This window comes from Triturus cristatus, chromosome 6 (assembly GCF_964204655.1).
Source record: "Triturus cristatus chromosome 6, aTriCri1.1, whole genome shotgun sequence".
NCBI classification, from domain to species: Eukaryota; Metazoa; Chordata; class Amphibia; order Caudata; family Salamandridae; genus Triturus; species Triturus cristatus.
In genome coordinates, this window is record NC_140589.1 from 604,878,937 (window position 1) to 604,896,072 (window position 17,136).

The window sequence follows — 17,136 nt, forward strand, 5'->3', positions numbered from 1 at the left end:
GGTAAGCGCACCGTAAGCGCACCGTAAGCTGGCTCAGATATATATATTGATTTAAAGGCTATTTTCTCAGAATCTACTGAACAGATTTACACCAAACCTACAAAAGGCACTTCCTTGACCTGAGGACTACCTCTCTGCCAAATTTCAAGTAATTCTGTTCAGCCGTTTGGGCTGTAGCTGTGTCTAAAGGTCCTATGGAAAAATGCATGGGAAAAACGCGTTTTGGGACCCCCCTTTTATCTCAGCCCCCGCTTGAAGAAACCCCCCGAGACTTTCAGGGTAGGAGCGGAGCGTAGCGCCCCACCTATTTTGAAAAATTCGCGAGGATTCGTCGACCGGCGCAAAAGTTATTCAAAATAGAATGTTGCGGATTTCCTATGGAAACAGGGTCCTAACTATAACTACCTACTGGCGACCGCCAGTAGGTAATATATATATATATATATATATATTTTTTTTTTCCTCAATGTGGTTTACTGCTGGATCGCTCAGCAGCGGGTGCAGGCGTTGGGCCTAACCAATGGCCAAAATCAATTTTGCAACAAAGGACGCCGCACTCTGGAACTTGTATTTCTAGATTTTATTGTACAGAGCCCAGTCTGTAACATCGACGCGTTTCGGCCTAGACGACCTTTCTCACGGTAGGTGGCACTACTTTTTGCTTCTGTTTTATTACATTTCCTGTCATTACGACATCCCATTGACTTCTGGAATTTGTAGTTTCATTATTGTTCCATACAGATCACCTTGTGACAGATACGTTATTTTATATATATATATAAAACACAGTGATGTTTATATTTCACAATTACCGGTCAAGTTTCGCTGGCATTATATCCCAATTACACAGATATCATAGTATAAATATTTTTGGCCAATTATTCGTGTAATTCGCCCATGGTTCATATGTATGAAACAAAAACTGTATGTGGAGTACGTTTGTAAAATTCATTACCATCCTGTGTACTTTGGGATTTAGGCTTTATAAGTCCAACTGTGACGGGTATAGTACCCTCGATGCTGTCCAAATTGTTCTACATATTGGGCATCATGGTTGAGCGAAAATCTGTTTTCACAGATCGTACTGTGGGATTTTATTCATGATTCCGAGAGTGCAATTACACAGATCAGTCTAGATCATTCGTAATATTCTTATAAATGAACATAAAGTTCTTCGTCCACGTTCATTCCCTTAGGATTTTTTGTACGCAGTCTAATGATGTATTTAGACTCCAATAAGAATAATAAAACAGAAGCAAAATGTAGTGCCACCTACCGTGAGAAAGGCCGTCTAGGTCAAAACGCATCGGTGTGACAGACTGGGCTCTGTACAATAAAATCTAGAAATACAAGTTCCAGAGTGCGGCGTCCTTTGTTGCAAACAAAAAAAAATATATATATATATATATATATATATATATATATACACATACACACACACACACTATATATATATATATATATATATATATATATATATATATATATATACACACACACACACAAACACACTGAAAAAAACAAAAGGCTGAAGTAATGTTATAGTTAGGTGGAAATTTCAGTGACAACATTTTAAACTAAATCAACTACTGAAATTCACCAGTTATAGATAGCTCAAGTATCTATAACTGTGCCCTAAGAAAACAACACCTTGCGCCCTCACCTTGCATAGCCTTGTAATCAATTATGTCATTTCAGATGTTGCAGTGATGTTGTCAGTGGGTCATAGAACACGTAATGAGTGTTGTAATATGTGGGGTAATTAGCAGTGCATGGTAGTGTAAGTGGGTGCCCTGTGCCCACACACTACCACTGCAGTGTGTGGGGCACACACACTGCAAGGATCATTGTCATTAGGGTCCAAAGGAAGGAACTCCAAACCCCGGGGACCGCAGTCAGCACCATACTGGGTGCTGGTGGGAGCCAGTACTTTCTCTTTGCTCCCACCTGGGTGGAAGCAACAATTTTTTTGTTTTACTGCTCCCGCCAGGCAGAAGCGATGTTGAGTTAACTGCCCGAGAGAATGCAGGAAGGGTATGCTTGTACTCTACCGGGCAGGAAACCACAATGTCCTGGATGGTGGGTTCCCCGGAACATGGTTTAGTATCAAGCCACAGGGATGGGGTCCCTGTGAAAATGTACTCAGGACCACGTAATCAAGTTTAGCTACTCTTTATCTAAGTACAAGGTTAACAACTGCATCAATCAGCGACTAGTCCCGGCTCAACCTCCACTCCGTTTGAATGCCAACATTCCCCATGGAGCTTTCCATGCTCAGCCCTACTAGAACCCTACAGGACCACCTCAAAGGACCAAGTACAACATGCCACAAGCCTCCCCCCATTACTACAATAAACAGTAAAAAATGTTATACAAACTTTTTTTTTTTTAAACAAGGAAAGCCAATCAATGGCATAGTTAAGACAAATAATGAATCTCTATATTTACATACATTACAGCAAAAATGTAAATTATACGAATCCTAGCGAAAGGTTACACAAAATCCCAGAGATGCGCAGGCCACTTACTTGTGCACAAATGTTTCCTTGCGATTATTTGCAGTTTGCCAGCAACTCTGGAATCCAAAGAGCAAGATACTATCTTGTCTCTAGGAATAGGGCCACCTAAAACATGTTCGGTGATAGCAGGGGAGCCAATCACATGTCGTTCAGAGTAGAACCACATGACCCTAAACAAAGCAACTCTGCCCAAATTCCAAATCCTGTGATCATCAGTTCTTATTGCATTTCTGAAAGGTTTACTACCTCTCAAAGGTTGTGAAACCTTTCCTTGTGTTTTTTATCCTGACTCAATCTCCAAGTTTGATCTTAGTCTCCTTTACAGCCATCCTATTGTCAAATATTTCCTCTTTCTCGCAGCCTCTTTCCCCTTGTTCACCCTTAACTCTTCACACAACTACTCACTCCCCGAGATCAATTTGGTACCAGAACTTCTCACTTTATTTATTCAAGTTGGACCAACCCGATCATTAGGGTTCCTCTTCTTAAATAGAAAGAATGGTGTGACTCTTGTTGAGGAATGGGGAGCCAATCTGTACATACAGACTTTCTTCTTATGTTGTGAAAGAGGTGTGGTGCAGCGACCAGGGTGCCTGACTCCGGACCACAGGGTTCACGGTTCGATCCCTGGTTCCGGCGGCAGGTAAGCCCAGCACCATGTGACTCTGGGCAAAAGCTCGCTTAATCTTCCCGACGGCCCCCAGCGCCTTGAAACCCTCGGGTAATCGTGCGCTTTACAAATACTGGATTTCATTTCTGTTAGTCTACCCAATTTGTGCCATTCGCCACCGCAAGCTGAATTCACTCCTTTACAACCTTGTTGCGGCTGGGTAAATAGAATGATGTGATTTTGTGTTTAATGCCCCTTTCACTCAAAATTTCTTCCATCATCTTAGAATTCAGTTGTGCCCCATTATCGGTTAACGACATAGAAAATCCTTCCCTTCCAAAAATCTCTTCTAACTACATAATCACATCACGAGTTTCTACAGTGTTGATCACTTTGAGTTCAGGTCACAGAGGAAACATGTTGATACAAGTAATGATGAACTTATTGCCACCTGAGACCCCGATTGGTCCCACTTTGATGTCCAAAGCAAATTCTACCGATGGTCAGTGTATCGCCTCTCTGATTACCATGGGTTGTGTTCTGCATTTCAAAATCTTGTCACTACTATTGCATTTCACACATTCACGTATCAATCAATCAATCGATTAATCATTCAAGGGTTTGTAAAGCGCAGCTCCTCACTCGAAGGGTCTCAAGGCGCTGAAAGGGGGGGGGGGGGGGGCAGCTCCTTGAAGTTTACGGTGCTTCGTCGAAGAACCAGGTCTTGAGGCTCTTCACGAACTTGGGGAGTGATGGAGTCTATCAGAGGTGGAGAGGGCGGGAGTTCCATGCCTGGGCAGTGAGGAGGGAGAAGGAGCGTCCTCCTGTTCTGGTCTTCTTGATGCGTGGTACTGTCGCAAGGGAGAGCTGGACTGAGCGGAGGGATCTTTGAGGTGCGTAGAACGAGAGGCAATGGTTGATGTAGGCGGGTCTGGTGTTGTGGAGGGCCTTGTGGGCGTGGGTGAGGAGCCTGAAGGCGATTCTCTTCTCAACGGGGAGCCAGTGTAGTGTCTGAGGTGTGGGCTGATGTGGCAGTGGCACGGTAGGTTAAGGACTAGTCTGGCAGCGGCGTTCTGGAGTTTGCGGTGAGGTTTTTGTTGATCCCAGCGTACAGCACGTTGCCATAGTCCAATCTGCTGCTGATGAGGGCATGGGTGACGGTTTTCCTGTGTTCGAGGGGAGTCCAGTTGAAGGTCTTACGAAGTAGGCGGAGGGTGTGGTAGCAGGAGGAGGTGACAGCGTTGATCTGGTGGTCCATTTTGTGTTCGGAGTCCAGGATGAGTCCGAGGTTGCATGAGTGGTCCGTTGGAGCAGGAGGGTTCCCGAGAGTGGGGGACCACCAGGTGTCGTTCCAGGCATCGGGGTGTGGGCCCATGATGAGTACTTCATTTTTTGTCTGTGTTGAGTTGTAGGCAGCTGTTCTTCATCCACCAGACGACTACTTCCATTACTTCTTGTGTTTGGAGATGTAGGGTTCATTGGATAGGGAGAGGAGGAGTTGGGCATTGCCTGCGTACGATACGATGTGGAGTCCCTGTGATCGGACGATGGGTGCGAGCGGGGCCATGTAGACATTGAACAGGGTCGGGCTAATGGAGGATCCTTGGGGGACTCCGCAGGTGGTCGGTGTGGGTTCCGAGAGGAAAGGAGGGAGTCTGACCCGTTGCGTTCTGCCGGATAGGAATGCGCGGATCCAGTCGAGGGCCTTGTTGTGAATTCCTGCATCGTATAGTCTGCGCGATACGGTACGATGAGAGTCTGTGTCGAAGGCCGCAGAGAGGTCCAGGAGGATAAGGGCCACAGTCTCTTCTCTGTCAAGGAGGGATGCCATCTGTCACAGCGAGAAGGGCAGTTTCGGTGCTGTGGTTCTTTCTGAAGCCTGATTGGGGGAGTCGAGGATGTTGTTTTCTTCTGGAGAGGAGAGGAGAGGAGACTCTCTCTGGCTTGGCAAACCGATGGGGGGGGATGGGGAGGGTAACAACACAGTCGCCATGAAAGAACTAGCGCAGCCTATGCTCTTTCAGCCGTACGCAGGAAGGGTGTATGGAACCTCCGATGCCAGTGACAAACACGGGCCACTTCCATAGCCCTTGCAATCCTTTTGCAGCTACATGTAACAAAGGAAGAAAGTACAAGAGCGCACGACAGCTTGCAATCTCCTCTGACGCTCCTGCGAATGAGCAACTAATGGCATAGGCACTGGTGGGACTACACTAAAACCGGACCTGGTTGACACACTGGTTCCGTACCTGCGCCGCTGTCGCACCTGGGCGTACTGACGGGGCTGGAGTCCGAATTTTCACGCACTGTGGTGAAGCGCCACAGGCGGATAGACACCATGGGTAAAACAGACAATAAGCAAGCCAAAATCACTTTTGAGAAACGCACTAGAAGAATGCAAGACGTAGATGCGACGCCGATAACTATGGTGCCCGAAACGCAGCTCGAACAAGAGCAAGAAAGAAAATATTAAAACTATGCAGCGCGAGGTGAAGGTTAGCTTGCGGGCAATAGACTCTAAACTAGACTCCCTAGTGCTGAGGAAGGACCATGTCTCGCAAAAAGTAGGACAAGCATGAAACTCGGATTGACACCTTAAAAACTAGAGTCTCGGATTCAGACGAGCACCAAGTGGAGACACAAGAACATCTACTCTGCATGGACAAAGTGCTAGAAGAGATCAAGGCCCGTAACGAGGACCTTGAAGCGAGGTCGAGATGGAATAATGTACGCATAACGGGTGTTCCAGAGTCCACAAACATAACAAATATAAAATAGTACGTTGAAGGGCTCCTGAGGGATTTGTTCGGCTCTGATCAATCTGCGATGTTCCTGGTGGAACAGGCTCACCGCACTCTGGGGCCTGGACCCCCGACCCTGGCGCACAGCTGCGACCGATTTTGGCTCGTTTAGTAAACTATAGGGACAGAGACACTGTTTTAAGGTTGGCCCGGGAGAGGGGTGACATCCAACATCAGGGCAATACTATTGCGTTTTACCCAGACTTCACTCAAGCAGTTCAAGCCGCACGACGAGTTTACCCCAGCCAAAAAACTATTTTAGAAAACTAGCACAAAATATGCAATGCTGTATCCTGCGAAGCTAAGAGTACAGACGGGGCAAGCCTTTCATCTTTACTGAAGACAGTGCTGCTCTGAAATTTGCCATACAGACTGCGAGTAAGCAACACAGCAGAGACTCGGCGGCAGCTGCTTCTCCGAATAGCCAGCTAAGTGACAACGACCAATGTTATGTGCCCATTGGGTGGTGTCCCGGAGGTGCGGTACATAGCCCGCAGACACATGATCAGCAGTATCTTTCTTTCTTTGTATGTTGGTTTCTTTCTTCTTTTTCAGGCAACGTAACTTGGTAGCCAAAACAAAAATGCTCAGCCACCCTGTTGCTATGCGACAGGGCAGTATGCCGGCGAATCTGCGCCCCTCTGGGATGATTCCCATCAGCCCTAAGCTCCTAGGGCCTACGTTTGTAGTGGGATGTTCACTCTGGGATGCACAACCTGATGGGGGGGGGGGGGGGTGTTGGTGTGGGTGGAGAGTAGGTAGGGGTTGTTAGTTGTTCGATGCAGTACTCACCAGACCTGTCGCTATTGATTCCTTCTATGGATAGCATAACACACCTAGGGTGCATAGCAGCCACGCACTTTGTTAGCTCCCAAAGTGTATCACTAAAACCTGGGTTAAGTGCTGGGAGGCTACGGGATTGAGACCTTCCCATGTCCAATATACTGGTGCGTGCGTCTAAATGTCAAAAATAACCTGTATCACTTGGAACGTCCGTGGCCTTAACGACCACCAGAAAGCGCGCTTGGTTCAGTCATACCTGGCCAGACATACGGCAGACAATTGTCTCTTGCAGGAGACCCACCTCATGGAAGCTGCTCGTTCTAGACTAACAAGCAATAGATGGGGTGAGGTACACACGTCCATGGCAGACACAACAGGCGTTAAGTGACCCAGAAGGCCGGTACATAATATTAAGGGGGACATTATTCAACCAGCCGGTTATCATTGCCAACACATTTGGCCCCAACGTGGACAACCCCACTTTCTTCCAACAAGTTTGGCATAAGATACAGTCATTGGGGGACGCTGCAATACTTTGGGGTGGGGACTTCAATATTGTCCTGTCGCTTTCAAAGGACAGAGCGGGCATGTCGCGTACACATCACCCGCAAGCCGCGGAGGTCTTGAATAGTTTAATGCTGGACCATCACCTGATTGATTCATGGTGCACGCTTCATCCTACTGCCCGAGAAGGCACGTGCATTACACAGCAACATCATGCATCGTCCAGACTTGACTTCTGGTTAACAACAAAGGACTTACACGCCTGGGTTATAGAGGCGAAGCACCACGCCCGCACACTTTCGGATCATGCTCCGGTTACTTTGGTCCTATCGGTGCCTAAACCCTACCTACAACCATTCACTTGGCGCCTAACCCCTAATACACTCTTAGATGGGGCCTTCCGAGAAAGTATCAGAACGCAAATCACTGAATATTTTGAGCACAATACAGGGTCGGTAGATGCAGTAGGTACTTTGTGGGAGGCGTTCAAAGTGGTGATACGGGGATCCTACATAGCCGGGCAGTCGGGTGTGCTCCGCAACATTAGGGGCAGTTTAGGAAGACTGGAAAAAGAAATACAAACATTAGAGACAATACTTTCACTCGCCCTCCCCAGCAACCCTAGGGGACATTCGTAATAAATTGACCGAATTTCAGGAGGAAGCGGCACTTGAGACTAACTTTTTACATAAATCTGCAACTGAGCGCCGTTACCGTGAGAGAGATAGGCCAGGCAGGATGCTTGTGAACCTCTTGCGAGCACCTAGAGGGTCTACATTTGTTACTGAGCTTGCCACCTCTGATGACGCCATGGCGCACTCCCCACCCACTATACTTGCCACAATGAGAGACTTCTACGCACAGTTGTACACCTCCCGGTCCAGCCCACCGGACCCTATCCTGCAGGAATATTTCGACTCAGTTGAGCTGCTATGGCTTAGCAGGGCCCATCGGGATTACTTGGACGTTCCATTCACAGTGGAAGACGTGCGGCGTGTCATAGGTAGCCTGCCTGCCGACAAAGCCCCTGGGGCAGACGGCCTTACAGACAAATTTTACAAAGAATATTTTGAGCTATTGGCACCACAGCTCCTAGCGGTCTACCAGGAGGCCACACATTCTGGCACTTTGCCCAGCTCTATGCGTGAGGCCATCATGATCACTATACTAAAACCTGATAAGGACCCCACGCAGTGAGACTCGTACCATACACTTTCCTAGATAAACGTGGACGCCCAAATATTTGCAAAGCTCCTGGCTACCCGACTCCAACCACTGCTTCCCCTGATAGTCAGACCAGACCAGTCCGCTTTTATACCGGGGAGGTCCACTTCCCATAGCCTCAGGACGTTGTTCGCGCTAATACACTATCTCGCCCCTCACATCCCTGCGATCGCAGCGCTTTTGGACGCCACCAAGGCGTTTGATTCCCTAGAATGAGGGTTCCTGTTTCCGCTTTTATACAGGTTGGGTCTAAGTCCTCTCTTTATTCAACAGATTAAGTTGCTATACACTCTGCCCACAGCGCACCTGAAGGTTACTGGCCTGATTTCGGACCCAATATCTATTACAATGGCCACTAGACATGGTTGCCCCTTGACGCCCTTATTATTTGCAATAGCGACAGAGCCACTAGCGGCCAGAATCTGGCAGCACCATACGAATCGAGGAATTGGGTTTACCGCAAGGGACTTACTGTGTCAATGTACGCAGATGACATCACTTTATATTTGACGAACCCCAAAGACAACTTTGTACCTATGACACGAGAGGTAGTGCGTTATGGAGGGTTATATGGAGTGGCGGTCAATTGGAGCAAATCTGTCATAATTCCCCCGACATCTGAAACTCAGACATTCGACACGGATTACCCCATTGTCTGGGCGACGGGCCCGGCACGATATCTGGGCGTCTGGATAAGTAGCGACTAACAGGAAACGTGGACGACTAACTATGGCAGGGTAGGTGACTGGATCGAGGACAGAGTGCGGGGATGGAAAACACTTCCCCTTTCCCTGATTGGCCGCATAGCAGTGGCCAAAATGATAATCCTGCCTAAACTATTGTACCTATTTGTAAACGTCCCTGTCCCTCTAACGATGCAATTTTTCAAACGACTCAGATCTCTAATGATTGAACTGATACGGGCGGGCGGTGGAGGGGGACAGACTAGGATTTCCTGGGAAGTGCTCACGTTACCACAGGCACAAGGTGGGCTAGCGGCTCCTGATTTTGCTCTCAATGCCTACAGTGCCCAGGCACAATTTTTACATTACTGGATACACCCAACACCTTTTCAGCCCCATGTAGCTATTGAACTGGACAAGGTAGCGCCCCTTCACTTAAACACTGCTATCTGCCAAACGTATAAACTCCCACGTAACAAAGTGGACACTGTTGAGGCACTGTGCTGGGCATGTGTGGGGGGGGGGGGGCTCTGTAAACGCGCAAATACTGACATACTTTACGCCCCTCCATGCAATTGGCAAATAATCCACTGATTCCTCCACTTATGGACAGCAAGGCGCAGGAGCGCGCACACTTACACCATAAATAAGTGGTCCGGGACCTTTACCAGGGGGACAACTTTCTAACACTACAACAGATGTGTGGCCCCACGCCTCCCTCAGCGCTGGACACGCTGTTATATTATCAACTGCGGGCATCCTGTAGAAGCAATTTTGGCACATTTCTAAACCCGCCCCCGACATAACATGCACTAGAAAATGTACTCACTGTGGAGTTGGGTCACAAGCTGATCACTAGAATCTATACTATCACAGAGGAATTATCCGTTAACTGTGCTGATGTCCCGTGGGGGGTGGATCTGGGGGAGAACATCACAGACGAGCAGTGGTATTTTAGCTGTAGACAGCTGGAGCAGCTGTCCCCTAACTACCGCCTCAGACTTCTCCACTTCAAATACATTCACCGACTATCACACCCCGATGCGGCTCCATCGGATGGGATTGCGTTCTGACGATAACTGCTGGAGATGTGGGGAACCCCAAGCGTCATTCATACACCTGGCATGGCAACGTGGGCCTATTGCCAACTTCTGGCTAAAATTACTGCACCATATTAAGGACATAACAGGACAAGATCTGCCTTGCACACCACTAGCGGCGCTGTTGGGAGCGATTTCTGATATACCACCGAAGTAGAGGAAATTACCAGCTATGCTACTGCGGATGGCTAAGCGACAGGTGGCCCTCCACTGGGGCGCTGCATCCCCCCCCCGCCCCGACAACAAAGGAGTGGGTCTGGGACGTTACCTACTGTAGGGTCCAATTGGCAGGCTTCTGGGAGCTAATGCCTACGCAGTCTCGCCCTTGGGGCCCGTTTGTGACCTGGTTGAGTTCTGCGGATGCAGACGACCCCCAAGAGGAGCATCGCTAGGTTGCGGACTCTGGTCTGTGCTGGGCCATTGGGTGAGGGTTTCCTGTTACAGTGATTATAAGACATATTTTTCCTTCTTCTGCTTTGTTTGCCTAGACATGTAAATATACAGTTTGCGGAGTAAACTACTGGACTGTATCACGCACAAAGTGTTGTGGAGGTATAATAATGATATGTAATATATGCTGATATCCTTGAATAGCTGACCGACCGATTGTTAAGCACTGTACTGCTGTTTAATTGTGTTATTATTTGTAATTTCATACAAAATGCCAATAAAAATATTTTAAAAAATAAAACTTAAAAAAAAGCTTGGGCGATGATGTCAGCGGCTCTGTGGTAGATGTGGTGGGGGTAGGAGTCTGTTGGGGTCCCGCAGTGGGTGGTCTTCATAGTCTTTAGGGTGTCTTCGATGCTGAGGGCGGTCCAGCTGCCCAGTGTCAGGAACGGTGGGTGAGGGTTCCATGTGGAGGATGTTGTCGTTGAAGTTGCCATAGATGGTGTTGATTTTGTGGTGGAAGAAGGCACCGAGTCGTTGCAGAGGTCCTAGGAGAGTGGGATGTTGGTCATCTTGCTGTTGGGTAGGGCGAACTCTTTGATGATGCCGAAAAGTTCCTTGCTGTTGTGTGCGTGGGAGGAGATTCTGTCCTGGAGTGCTTTCTTCTTTGAGTATCTGATGTGTTTGTCGTGAGTGGTGGTGGCTGATTTGAAGTTGTCAAGGTCTGCTGGGGTTTTGGAGTTCCTCCATAGCTTTTCGAAATGTCTGCAGGTGCGCTTAGATTCCCGAAGTTCGGTGGAGAACCAGCTGGCTTTCTTGGCGTGAGGGTTGGAAGGTTTCTTGAGGGGGGCAATAGTGATGGCGCATTCGGTGATCCAGTTGTGTAGGGTGCGGGTGGCGGTGGGAGCGTAGCTCCAGAGGGCGGCGGTGAGCTGGTCATCAGAGATCTTGTTCCAATTTCTGCGCTGGAACGTACCACCCTCTCAATCAACAAATCCATGCCTGGCCAACAATAATTCATTTGCACCCTCTCCTTCGTCTTGGATATCCCTGAATGACTCTGATGAGCATTTTCAATAAGTCACATCCTTACTTTTTCCGGTGGAATTAACCCTTCTCCTTATTAGACCATTTTCCAACAAGAGTTCATCCTTCACCTATGAAAAACCTTTCATCCCTTCACACACACTAGCCCAGTAAGACCAGCCTTCCTTCTACCTACAAAGTACCTCTTGTAACTGTGCATCATTCATCTGTTCCCTTCTCCATTCATTCTACTGAATGATTCCTTCTGATATCACGCAGACCTTCACTGTTTCATCACCAAATTCATCCTCAAAATTCACGTCTGCCTCTCGACTGGGTCCCCACAACCTGGAGGAATAATCAGTAATAGTATTCATAACTCCGGGTACGTAATTCACCACAAAATCAAACTCCTGAAATGCTACTACCCACCTTCTAATCCTGCTGGAAATGGCATCAATCCTTTTTTGTAAAAAGCCTCTTCCAAAGTTTTGTGGTTTGTTCTTACTGCTAAAAAACTGCCCCGGAAGAACTTGTTTAGATTAGTCACCGCCCAATAAACTGCCTTAGCCTCGTTCTCTAAAACAGAACAAATTGCTTCAGATTCACGTAATGTCCTAGATAAAACCTAAATAGTTCTCACTTTGCCTGCAGATTCCTCTTCCAGCACTGCTCCTAACCCCTTCGCGCTAGCATCTGTTATTAAAATGGTTTTTGTACCTGGTTCAAAACTATATAGGTTAGATGCTTTTGACAGATTTTCTTTGACCTTCTCAAATTCCTTCACACACTCTTCCGTCTACATTAACTCCACTCCCCTTCTCAGCACCTGCCTCATGTTTCTACATCTCTTGGCAAAATCAGGTATGAATTTACTATAAAATCCACAGTTCCCAAAAAATTGACGAACTCTTCCTTAGAAGTGGAACTTGGCATCTCTTTGATCGCAAGGAACCAGGCTTCTTTTGGGGCAAATACAGTCAGCGGTTATAAGATGTCCAAGGTATTCTCTCTCTGTGACCTTGAACCTGCACTTCTTCAAGTTTCAGTGTCAAGCCACTAACACTCAGTCTCCTCGACACCCCACAAACCATGGCATAATGTTCCTTCCGAGTCCTGCCATACACCAATACATCATCTTGATATACTTTCACCCCATCAACGCCCTGCAAGACATTCTTCATGGCCCTTTGGAAGACAGCCGAAGCAGAAATCAAGCCAAAAGGCTTCTGCATGTATTTGTAAGTGCTGAAGAGTGTAATAAACGATGTTAATTCCTGTGATTGGGGATGCAACAATATTTTTATGGTATGCTGATGTGAGTTACAATGAGGTGAAATACTTGGCACCTTCCAAACAGCACTTCACTGTGATATTGGGCAAGGGATAGCGATCTGCCACCACTGCTTTGTATAATTCTCTCATATCTAGCTTCTCCATTTGCTTTTGTTATGACCACAAGAGACAGCCATTAGGTCGCCTCTACTTCTTGAATCACACCACTCCTCTGGAATGTATCCAGTTCATCCTTCATAGCCTCCTTTACCATTAAAGGAACACTTTAGTTTGCCAGTCTTGGGATCCACCCCCGGTTTTAGCCTTATACGATGCACATAGTTTTATAGATGGCCTAATTCCTTTTGGAATACCTCAGGGACAAGTGCTCCATAATTAACAGATTCATATGAACATTCTACTTTCAACAGTGTTGTTCTCCTTCGTGACCCAGCCATCTTATAGTTTTACTGACTGAGTTTTATTCGGGTCTAAAAATACAACTAGAGCGGTTTGGTGAACCCAGCTAATTAAAGAGTCACCCCTACATGACTTAGCAGAGATCAACCTGTCGCAAAACTCAATTGTTCCCCAAAAGTAGCCCATAAGCTTGATGGGCAGCCCACCATATGCTTTGGGCTTTATATTTTGCTTCCTTAAAGCAATTGAATCTTTTAAACATTCCTCGCATAATTTTCTGGAATTAGTGTTATTTTGGCCACAGAGTCAAAAGGCATATTTACAGTGGAACAGTTTACCTGGACTGTCCATCACATTCCCCAGTTCCTATTTGTAAAACAATTTCCTCACACTGTGAATCAGAGTCATAAATTACTTCTCCCACTTTCTTCATACTCTTTCCAGACCTGCACCAAGACATAAAGTGACCCTTTTTACCACAGGTTTTGCATAAGGCTTTCCAACCCGGACATTCTTTGAAACATGCCCACTATTGCCATATCTGAAACACGTGATTCCAGGTATCTTCACCACCTTCTCATGTTGCTTCCCTGAAGCAGCAGGATACTCTTTGTTTTCCCCACATGCACTGCTTCTTTCCTTTCGTCCCCTGACTTATGATTGAATACGACCTTGACACATGCCAGGGAATGCTCACAGGTTTTAGCAGTTGTCAACACCTCAGAGAGAGTAGGGTTGTCCTTCAACCAGAGAGCTTCCCTTGCCTTATCAAGTATGCAGCTTAACATGAACGGATAGCGTAACCTCATCATCGGTTGCTGTGCCAAAATTGCACATGGCTGCTAGTTTTTGCATTGCCGTTATAGAAGTCTCAACCGACTCTCCCACATGTAGCATCCTACAACCAAAACGACAGTGTTTCAAAAAAAAGGGCAGATTTGTGGCAAGTAATGCAAGTTTTTTTTTTTTTTAGACACTTAATATTCATGGAGGTCATTGGCATCCTCAGAAGATAATTCTGGCAAGTGCTCCAACACTTCTTGTCCCGCTGGGCCATGCAGGGCATAAATCACAACATTTTTCTCTCCGCTCCCAGGGAAGTCCCACACATCCCAGCATAGTGTGTGAAAACTTTCTTCCACCTTTGCCACTGAACTATTGGATCACCCACAGAAGAAAGGAAGAAGAGTGGAGCTGTTACGTTCTGCATATTTACATGGAGAAAAAAAAAGAAACAGCCTAAAACACAATTATGCAGAACCACACCCTAAAGAGATTATCACCCTCCCCTTGTCACTCCAACTAGGTGAAGATGTTAAATGCCAGAGAGTAATGTGATTTTCGCTGGGTAAGAATCATCCACAGGACCAGTAAAAGTCCTTGATTTGTTGCAAGAAAAGTCCAGATAGGACACATCTTCTTCCAAAGCTACAAAAGAAATGACATTTCATTTCAGCACACCACAAAATAAATCCCATTTCTGCTAATGGAAAAGAACTCCAGCAGGCCTTTCGAACATGAAGAATAAAACATCATTCTTTTCGTAATTACAAATGTGCATGTCAGTAGAGGGAGTCTGTAAATGTCAACTCAAGGTTTAGTGACGTTAACTTAAAACGACTGCTAATGAAACATAATTTTAATTAATAAATCTGCTCTAACAATTCTGATGGTTAGTGTAAGGCATAGATAAAGAATAAAACGCAATATGAAAGAAGCTCGTGTCACAATACTTTGGCACCTGTGTTATTTTGTGCCTCCTTAGCTGAAATCTTAGCTCTAGGTAAAGGTTGTAAACTGGCCATTCATCAACTAAACATTATTTAAACCCCTCACTATTGTGTCTAAACCAATAAGCGACCCATGAACTATCTTGCCCTATATTAGGTAATATCCAGATACAGTGTCATACATTAAACTAACTTTCACCTTCTAGTAAAAGCTAACCGTTCCTGTGCACATCTCATTTCCTTCCATTCTATTTGCTTGGTCCTGATAATTTGAACGCTCTCATACCGGCTCTCAGGGGTATAACATCTCGAACAAGAAACCAAAATTTCCCCAAGCATACACATACACTTTATTAAACATAGATAACTTGGATCGCGGATAACACAATTATTGGCTTTATCCCTCACAGATGAAGACTAAGCTAAGCATAAATATGTGTTCCTGAGAATACATAGTAATTATAATGTTAGACACGTTCTTGGTTTGCCCTGTACTCGGCGTCATTATACTAAGTATTCCTGTTAGGTAAGATTAAGATTTGAAATAGATCACTATATCAACGTTTTCTGTAAACAAAGCACCTCAAAACAAAGCACATCAGTCCATCGGTCCACCAAGCGCACAGAAACAGCGCTCTACAGCCGCACTGCTTTCGTTTTAAGTGAAAGCAGTTAGTGATTCAGAAGGTGTAGCATGTGCAATTTGGTGTACACAGCCGGCGTGATCGTACAAGTAATAATACTACCATCACCCCAAGGCTCGACACACCGAAGCCCTGATGTTATACTAGTCTCTAAAGCAAACGTAGAAAAGTATCCTCCTTGCTTGCACGTTCCAACCCAGTGACTGTCTTCCAGGGGCATTCCAGTATAATGGTGGGACGCACACCAATGTACATAATAGAAGCACGCTATAGAAAACTCGTCGTAAAATATACCAAAATGTATAAACATGAACATTCAAAGATGACAGATACACAGTGCGACAAACGCCCAGTTCTGCCGCGTGGTCCAATGAGATGATGAGAGGGGGGTCAGACAACGCAGTTCCTCTATTGGATTAACTCGTGGGCCAATCATAAACCACCAATGAGCTGCCTGACTCCATCATGGCCACTGTTATTAAGGTGTCCAGTTTACATGCCCGGTATTGGTACTCTACATGTTTTTATTGTAAGCAGGGGAGAAGAGCCAACGACCATACCTCTAAAGCCGGATCAGAATCTTTTATAGAGTTTTCAGAGCATCACACATACCACCTACCTATTGAGGAGGAGCGTAGAGAGTGCCAAGAAGAAGAGAATGCAGCAGAACACTGGATACTGGCGGCACGCTTCCCTGATAGCGTCTACGCGTAGCCTTTGCTTCAGCTTTTCCCGAAGCTCTTTCAGAGCTGTCCCCCGTGTTGGGGACTCGTGTGTCCCCGACATCGGGCCGGGTCACTTGAGCCCGCAGCCTGCAGCCGACCAAGTGTTGAAGGTGTTTTGACACAGCCCCTTTCAAACCACTCTACCTCCCCATATTCCTGACGCGGCTATTCCGGCCAGTGAAAGTGAAGAAGGACTAGCATAGTATTCAATGAATCGCAGCCATCTTTGTGCGTGCCTTCTTTTATGTTTCTTCGGTTTTATTGCCATTTTCATCAACAGCAAACTACTTTTTACAACCTCGATTCGATGGCTAACAGAATAGGCATTGTATAGCGTGTAACAGCTCACGTCACATCTTGGCAATCGTTGTACACTCCGTAAACGGCGTATACAGTCTTTTCGCAGGGTCGAGCTCCCTGTACTCTCCCAAGAAGTTGGGCGCTACTGAAATATATTCTCAACTTGGGAGACCAACTTGCACTGGTGCAAATTCAGGACGGTGAGTGTAAAAATTCAGGACAAAGGGTCAAAATTCAGGACACAAATTCAGGACAGGAGGTCAAAATTCAGGACAAAACTTCAGGACAATAGGTAAGTTTTACAAACAAATCAGAGGAGGTCGCGCAATAGTATATAAGTAAGCCCAGCCATATCCAAACATATTCAACCATTTGCAAACCTATCCATCATGTATCCTTCCA

At 46.2% G+C, this 17,136-nt stretch overlaps 1 protein-coding gene across 5 annotated transcripts in view; it reads right to left on the bottom strand.

Moving 5' to 3' along the window:
• The window catches only part of SNX14 (sorting nexin 14), a 609,680-nt gene extending 593,074 nt beyond the window's left edge, over positions 1 to 16,606 (bottom strand). For all 5 annotated transcript variants that reach the window (XM_085611049.1, XM_085611048.1, XM_085611046.1 and 2 more), the window contains exon 1: positions 16,329 to 16,606. In XM_085611049.1, the coding sequence (XP_085467175.1) occupies positions 16,329 to 16,495 (167 nt within the window). In that variant the 5' untranslated portion in view covers positions 16,496 to 16,606. The remainder of the gene's footprint in view (positions 1 to 16,328) is intronic.
• Positions 16,607 to 17,136: the final 530 nt, after the last annotated feature.